The sequence below is a fragment of the Rhagoletis zephyria genome, unplaced genomic scaffold, assembly GCF_001687245.7.
Source record: "Rhagoletis zephyria isolate East Lansing unplaced genomic scaffold, Rhagoletis_zephyria_1.1 Rzeph_scaffold_08249, whole genome shotgun sequence".
In the NCBI taxonomy this organism is placed as follows: domain Eukaryota; kingdom Metazoa; phylum Arthropoda; class Insecta; order Diptera; family Tephritidae; genus Rhagoletis; species Rhagoletis zephyria.
This window is the reverse complement of record NW_016165329.1, coordinates 9505-17842: the sequence shown is the minus strand read 5'-3', so window position 1 is coordinate 17842 and position 8338 is coordinate 9505. Positions and strand designations below refer to the sequence as shown.

Here is an 8338-nt window from a genome sequence, read left to right as displayed (position 1 = left end):
AAATAATTATTATTCTGGGTCTCTGTTTTATTTTTTTGTTACAGCTTTGTAGTTGTAGTAAAAGTACGTCACTTCGTCATCAAATAACATAATTAACAATAGCCGAATCGTGGCTCCAACTGCTAACTACTACACCAAAGTGGTCGCCAATAAAACACGAAGAATTCCGCAAATTCAAAAAAAGGAAACATCCATACCGAAAGATAGAACACGAAGGCATACATAAGTATATATTTTAAATATTTAAAACAAAAACTTTCGCTTTTTTTGTTTCAACAGAAATTAAATGGAACAAATGTTAAATAAAATTGTTAACTTTTTAATCAGAGTTTTTAGAATTTCTTTCAGTATGCAAATTTGTAGCCCATTAAATTATAGTGTAAATAAGTTCAAGTTTGACATTTTTTGTTCACGTATTTTCTTCCATGCAAACTATGGTCGAGAATTATTTTGTGAGCAAACGTTCCACAAAAAAATTGCCAAAAATCAGCGGTAAGTCCTAGCTACCTAAAATTTGAACTGAAAGAACTGAAATAGGTGCATATATCAGGGTAAAATCTTACTGTATAAAATCAATAGCGCCCGGCCAAAATAAACTCTATTCACTTTACTGCGCCTATCAAATTTCGCCATTTTCTGTGAATGCCTCAAACATATTTCAATTTACTTTTGCTTTGCTTTTATTCACAAATAACTTTTTTAATTCGACAATGAAAACGTGGCACCACTTGAAATAAACTGCAATAAACAGTATCAAAGGATTGCTTTTTATGCGATATGTTAAACAGAAATTTCATCAACGCTTGCGCAAGTGGCTTTCTTTGACATTACGTTTCTATGAATCTGCGAGTATTCAACAACTGCATCCGTTTTGAGCGGAAATAAAAAAACACATTAATATGTGCATACATATGTAGTATCTGTATATTTATTTATACTCGTATATATATACGTGCAAATAAGTGCACCCATATGTCTATAGTTTGCAAAGCGTGGGTGTACGATGATGCTGTTGACGAGCAGCTGCGGCGTTAGTTTTGTCACTGCTTGAGATTCTGTACAGATTACAGTTTGAAACGTGCTGACATGTGCCACGCATTTACGCCTTTCACTTTTGTTTTTGTTCAATAAGCCACGTTGGTGGCATTGGGTAGCGGCGCTGTGCCACGCTTACATTCTGCAAGTGAAAAGAAATTGCATACATATAAACATTAGGGTGGTCCTTAAATGTAGGAAGCAAATTTTTACATCAGATTTCCTAAGCCTCAACCCCTACGTCGATGCTACTATAGTCGAAGATATCACATATAAATTTTGGCCCCGATTGGAGTCGGTTAAGGCGTGGCGCGCAGAGGTCAAAATTCAGATACCCCTTTTGAAGGACCAACATTTATATGTGATATCTGTGACCGATTGAAGGGGTGAGTCTGAAAAAAAATCGCTAATTGGATTTTAAGGACCACCGTAACAAACATAAATGCGAATATTTAGGTGAAAGACAGTTGTGGCTTGTGACAGCAATGTATGAAAGAGCGTGAGAATGCGTTTGGCTAATGACACGTGCACTTACTGTCGATTGGCATCCAGCCGACCCGCAGATTCTTGCTCACATTATCATCGCTGATCCATGTGTTCAGAGGCTCGAAGTACTCCAGGAATGCTGTGGCAGTCATATTTGTCAAATGAATTACGGTTAATGGTTTGATGACCTCACGCCAGGGCTTGGAAGAGCCGGCGCTCATCATGTCGCTGCAGAAGAAAAAAATAGAAGATCAGTTTAGAGACATTTCTGTTAGTCTAAAGTCAAAATAATTTATTTGCGCTGATGAAATCGCAGTTCAAATTTTCTTATAAAACTAGCGCTTTGCGGTTCATTTGTTGTGTCACTTTCTCATAAACAGATTTTAATTAAATTCCTTAGCAGCTACTTACTACAGAAATTTCCCTGCATGTTTGCTTCCGTAAAAGTCGCAATTATCCAATGGCTTGTAGGCATTACGACGCTCATACTCGCCAATGTTCAAGCAGATGACGCGATAAATTTGATAGCCCAAAAATTCATCAAACAATTTTCTGTAAAGAATGATGCCACACACTTATATATTTAACATCAGTTTTCCACCAATTTCGTATTAAATACTATAAATTCTATAGCGTTCGCTTACTTTGTGCTCCGAAACTGATCAACAATGCCTTCGTAGAACTTATAAGGCATATCATATACGCCAGCATTGGTTTCTACTGGCGGTTCAACACCCATATATTTCTGCATTAGATTCCAATAGTGGCAATTATAATGTTCCGGTTGCACTCTGCCATCAATCATGTCAACCCAAAGTTTTTCGTGAACAAAGTAAGTAGGTAGTGTAAGCAGTGTATGAGCAGCCTGAAAATAGAGATCAAATAATAAAAGGAATGAGGAAGTAAAAATGTTCATGATTGAAAACAAAAAACAGAATATTTCATTTGGTAATGGCGCCATATATGTAGCTCAAAACTAAAATATTTGGGCTAATGTTTCATCACGAAACTTTGTTATTAAATACATATACAAGTTTGGAAGTTGCGAATGCCACCGCCTACTACCTCAAATAATCGCTTTTTCATATATTTATTTGGGTCTCAGGTTGAAGTGCCTGCTGAGCTGAGATGAAAGCCAACACACCTTGGCTGACGGATAAACAAATGTATTCCTAATTGTTCCCTCTAAATACCACCTTCAACTTTATTTTCTAATTCCGGGCCATCTTTGCAGGCGTCTTCCGATCCTGGAGCTGCTTTGATCCAAAAATTCTCTGCTTGGTATTATATTGTTATAATCTTTATCTTAAGAGTGCCTTGATATACAGTTGCTGCCGCATGGAAAAAATAGTGTGCCAAAATCGAGTTGCTTTCCAGCCCCTAAGCTCCTGTAGTCATAGGGATACACTTATTTGCTGGTTCTATTTCATCTTATTTACACCTAACTGAACTTGCTTCTTACTTTACAAATGCTAGTCGCTACTCACCATTCGGTACAGGCGATTCAAGTTCAAAATGTCATCGTACTCATAATTCTTCAAGAGTCCCAAACGTTGCTGTAGGTGTTTTGGATTAGACACCGACAAAATTACAGCCTCGCCCAAAGCGGCGCCAAATCCGGGACAAGCTTCCTGATTCAGACCAACGCGGAAATTATTTTTCTCAATCGCATACTGCACCGCGGCGATGTCAGCGTGTGTTTGCAACAGCTTCTTGTAGTAGACCTTGGGGCAGTAGTGCAACTCCACTTCGCCGAAATCGAAAATGCGCGACTTGCAGTCAGGCCCCCCAGTGCCGACGTCCATTTGAATGAAGTGCTCGCGAATAAAGTCGCTGAGGTGAAGAGAAATGTGTACATAAAAAATAGTTACAATGAATGAAATGACTAAGACTTACTCTGTGAGATTCCTGAAGCCCAGCGAACTAAAGAACTGCACACTAATATTGACCAAATCGAACGGCTGCAGGCCCTCACCATCTAATTCGGTCTGTAGGTTGGGCAGTTTGCGTTGGGGGAAGGGATTCTGCAGCACAGTCTCCTTCTTCCACGCCTGATAGGTAACCTGCTCCAAGAGATGGTGCGGTATGAGCCCAGTGGGTGGTATCACATCGTCGCCGTACTTGTGCCGCAACACATTGCGCAGATGTGCATGCATTTCGCGATAGAAAGGTCGCAGCGCATCCATTAGTTGCTCCAGTTCATAGATCATATGCGGATCTTCATACTGATCGTACCAGTGAGCTGATGGTTGCACATCTGGCGTACTCATATTTTGATAGTAAGCGATGTAGTAGTGCAGCGCCTCCTTAACTTCAGAGGGCATGTTGTTGCGCCACTCCTTCCAGTAATATTTAATTTCATCCAGATCGTCGCTATTCGTAAAGATCGACTTGATTTGATGCACAAAAGCCATATTGCACTGGGTGGGTTCCTTCATGTTGCACACCCACTTCTTGCGCGGCATGTTCTTTAGCGTGTGTGTGGCCCGCTTAAACTTATAATTGATTGGTGGATATTTGGCGCCGCGCAAAATCACTTCAAATTGCCGCTTCAGTAGTGGGTCTACGAAATTTTGCCAGTCGAATTTTTGCATGGTCTCATAGAAGGGCCTTAACTTTTCACGCATCAAAATTTCGGGACTGAGTGTGTCGTCGGCGAATTGACGATATGCTGTAGCGCTGGCCCAATAGACATCGTTGACTTGGGAGAGCAGATGTTGGGCTGCCTCTTCGTTGAGTGAGAATTGCTCATTTGGGTGGGTGTAGTTTTGTTGAGAGTGTGCGGTGCAGATGAATGTTGTTATCTGCAGCAATTGATAAATTAAAAGAAGGAGAAGAAGGGTTATTTGAAAGCGTTTGAAAAATGAGTTGATGATATTTATTTTAATAGTTAAAGCAGGAAAAAATGTAGATGAGACCAATATTAGGTGCAGTGTATGGCAAACTTGTGCTGGATAAATTTTTAATAACGGAAACATATCGGGCCCTAACCGCCAAAATAACGTAAGCGACATTTTTTTTCAAAATTTTCTTTTTGATGCAGAAATATTCCTAGAGCATCTAGATACATTTCTGCATCAAAAAGAAAATTTTGAAAAAAAGTCGCTTACGTTATTTTGGCGGTAAGGGCTCGATATAACAAATAAAAGTGTACACTTTGTCCTAATGTGTATAATCTTCACAGTTATTTTCATGAAAAAAATTTGTTGCATTTATTATTTATGAAAATATAGTTCATTATTAATAGAAACCATATAAATCCAAATTTCGCTCTTTATATAAATTAAAAAAAAATTTCACTTTTATTCAGAATTTCTTAAAAATTTTCGAGCATGCAATTTTGTAGCCCCTTCAATTCTAGTGCAAGTTTTAAGCGGCTAAAAAATCCCGTTGATTTTTAACAATTTTTTTGGTGCCGAAATCAAATGCGGGAGACCGTTAACAAAAAAATTTCAAAAAATCAACGCCAGTTTTTGGACGATATTGCAAAATACTTCGAAAGTATGTTTAGATCGAAAAAGCGGGAAACGTAACCGTATAAATGAGCGACAAACTGGCAACCTGTAGCAATGGGCTGAGCCCTTTACGAAGACGAGCCAATAGCTAGATACTGGCTTCAAACATAGCGGCCCTGGGCGCAGGGAGAGTTGACACTGACCAATTAGGGATTCTCTACCTTCAAGTAATGCGAAAGTGGTACCAGGTTACAACAATTTTTAGGGTAGGAACAAGGATTGTTTTAGTGGCATCGCCCCACTCACGTAGGAGCAAAAGTTGCTACAAATATGGTGCGAAGGCATTTTAAGCCCTCGCCTCTCAAAAAAAAAATCCTTTCTTAGGAGCGCAAAGCATCCAAAAATTATGGAGAAATATTCTCCTACGGTACTTCTGATATGAAATTCCGAACTATGAACCAGTCCATTTGTTCAATTAGAAAAAATTAAAGCTATAAATACTTTTTTTTTTTAAATATATACGGGTTTAGACTCTTTTTCAATGCATTTTTAAAGATTTCATTTGTCTTGTTTAGTTAAATTTGTCACTAGAATCAACTTTAAACTCATTAGGCAACTATGTATGTACATATGTTTGTATTTGAAATACTAACCAGCAGCGTTGAGAGCTGCCAGCTCCACTTAAGCAACGCCATATTTTTTCAAACATAAATTTTTCAGAGCACCTTTCACGAAGAACGCTGAAATGAAACTAAAATATTTTTAATTTATCAACCAATTGTCTGGCATTATTTTTTAAAGAAATTTGCACATACATACATACATATGCAAGTACATAAATTCCTCTGTACAAAGCATTAACTTTTGTGTTGTATGTAAATAGAAGAACGATTTGAGGTGACCACAATACTGATAACCCGATGCCAAGAACGCTGTGTATATATATATTTATAAATAGGTACATGCCTCTACATATATCTGTGTGCTTAAGTATGTTTTAATGTTTTAATACCATGAAATATGAAACAGACAAAGAAATAAACAAAACCTTTTTTTTTCAATAAATTGGCTTTGTATTGTGTATGTATGTAAAAAATAATTAATTATTTAATTAACTGCTAACTAGCACCAAGCAAATTTCAAGTATCCCAGCAGCAATGTGGGTTCATTATCCTGGAGAATACATCTCAGACATTGTGAATAAGATAAAGGTAGCTTTGAGTATCAAGTCTTTCGATCCGTTCAAAATAAATAGCGGGACTGGATGCTGAACAGATGACTGTGTAGAAAAGTCTTGAAAGGAGTTGAGGGTTATATTCACTCTTAGGTTAGGGAAACTAGATAACAATCAGGCAGAATGGTTTAGATAGATTTGTTTTATTCTTTATTCCAAAAACACTTGAAATACTAATCGACCTTCATACGAGTACAAGGTAAAGAACACTATTCACACATTAGAACGAACACAAAATGCACAAGTACCCTCAGAGATAAGGTTCCACAAAGTGGTTGGTGGTAACAATAGAATTTAAGCAATATACCCTGCTTTACTGCAGACAAAAGCAATATGGAGGAAGCCCCAACAAAATGTAAGAAGCAGAAGAGAGTAATAAACAAGGTTATAGACACAGGAGCTAATGGATGGAGAACTAGGTAAAAATGTGAGTTGGCCAACCAGAACGGACCCATGGATAATCCTTCCTTCCGCCCGCGGTCTTAGAGAGGCTACGATGTTGAAACCAATTAATTTCTGACACGCATCAGTTTAGCCTTTGCTGAAGAGACGCCAGTTTGCTTTCTACTAAATATAACACTTCCACAAACACATTTGAAAATAATAGTATTCAAAGAGGTAAAATCGGGGATTGGATGGAAATATGGTACTGCATTCCATCAATGTATACCATTTCAAAATGACACTTGGGTTCCCGGTCATAACAATAAAAGGAAACGGTAAAGGTGATGAGATGCACTATAGCCGTTACAAAAGACTCGTGGACTCGTATCTTTCCCACGACACGCTACGTAACCGAAGCGACCCAGATTTATATCTGGCCAAGGACTGTCACTCCATCAACACTTGTATGCTATAACAACAACAAAAAAAAAAAACTCGCCGAACAAAAAAGCTGATTGTCAGGGCTCAAGGTAATTATGGTGGCGCGTAAATATGTAAAATGCGGACGAACCTCTGAAACTCAGCAGAGCTGCAGTAAGAGCTTTGACCGGTGTCATGATAGGGCGAATACAAACGATTTCTCTCTACAGAAGCGGTCGCGATTATAATGGATGGATAAATCGATTGACCACTTTCCGTGTCAATGTCTTAGAATGTCGTCAAGGAGGCGGCTAAAAGAAACACCAAAAGTCACAGTTTTTCTACAGTGTGGCAGAAATATCGAAGGTGGGTATATTGTAATGTAAAAGCAACCCGGTTAGGGGGAATATGAGTCCTCCTAGAACTCTCGCACGTGGCCATTGTGACAGTATGTCTGACAGTAGAAGTATGGAAATTTCCATCGACGCCCTCTTTTCCTCCTAAACTTACCTCATTTATTAATTAATGTCTCTCGTTTAATGCTAAGTGTTGAAAATTTGAATTCATGTAGTTTACTAAGTAGATTTTAATATATTTTATTGACAAGTATTTTATGAGCATATACTTGACACACTGCACACACATATTTGTTAAAAAAATGGTTAAATTTGTAAAGAAACAATTTTTTATTTATAACTTTCTCAACAGTTTTTTCTGTTCGCCCCAATTTATGATTTTAATAACAACTTTATTTTTCTTTTCACGTTTTTCATTTTTCTACATAAATATTGGACTTTACTTACCTTTCCTATACAACAAGTTTTATATTGTGACCCTTCATATTCCCTTTGGCGTGTGCCACTTAGCTGTTTCGCTTTCTCTCAGTTGCATATAATTAACTTAACCGTAAACTCCTTTTCCCCAATAATTTCACTACCGCATTTCAAGTAAAAAAGCAACAAAACCAAAAATGCAACAATAAAGGAATGAACTGAACGCCGCACAAAATGCCGCAAAGTAGCAACACCCCACAAAAATATATATATATATATTTTTTTTTTTTGCTTTCCCTAAACGGGGGTTTTCAGCTATTTGTTGTTTTTACCCTTTCCCGCGCGCACAAATGCGAACACATAAATATTAACTAATACATGCAGCATGGTTTCACATATGCATACAAACATATTATATGCATATGAGTATAAATATGTACATATGTACATATAAGTACGAAACTGCATGCGTTTATGGCTTTACCACTTTTTTCATTGTTTTGAAGTTTTTGACATGCTTGTATCTCTTTTTAATTCCCCCCCCATTTCAC

General features: G+C 37.6%; 1 protein-coding gene across 1 annotated transcript; it reads right to left on the bottom strand.

Moving 5' to 3' along the window:
• Nucleotides 1–1070: 1070 nt before the first annotated feature.
• On the bottom strand, nt 1071–5726 carry LOC108374899 (angiotensin-converting enzyme-like). Its single transcript, XM_017630941.1, has 7 exons — nt 5630–5726; nt 3418–4325; nt 3009–3354; nt 2166–2386; nt 1933–2073; nt 1571–1749; nt 1071–1177 (listed from the first exon to the last, which is right to left on the bottom strand). Exons 1-7 carry the CDS (start codon nt 5669–5671, stop codon nt 1125–1127), a joined length of 1890 nt encoding a protein of 629 aa, XP_017486430.1. The 5' UTR covers nt 5672–5726; the 3' UTR covers nt 1071–1124.
• Between the last annotated feature and the right edge of the window lie 2612 nt (nt 5727–8338).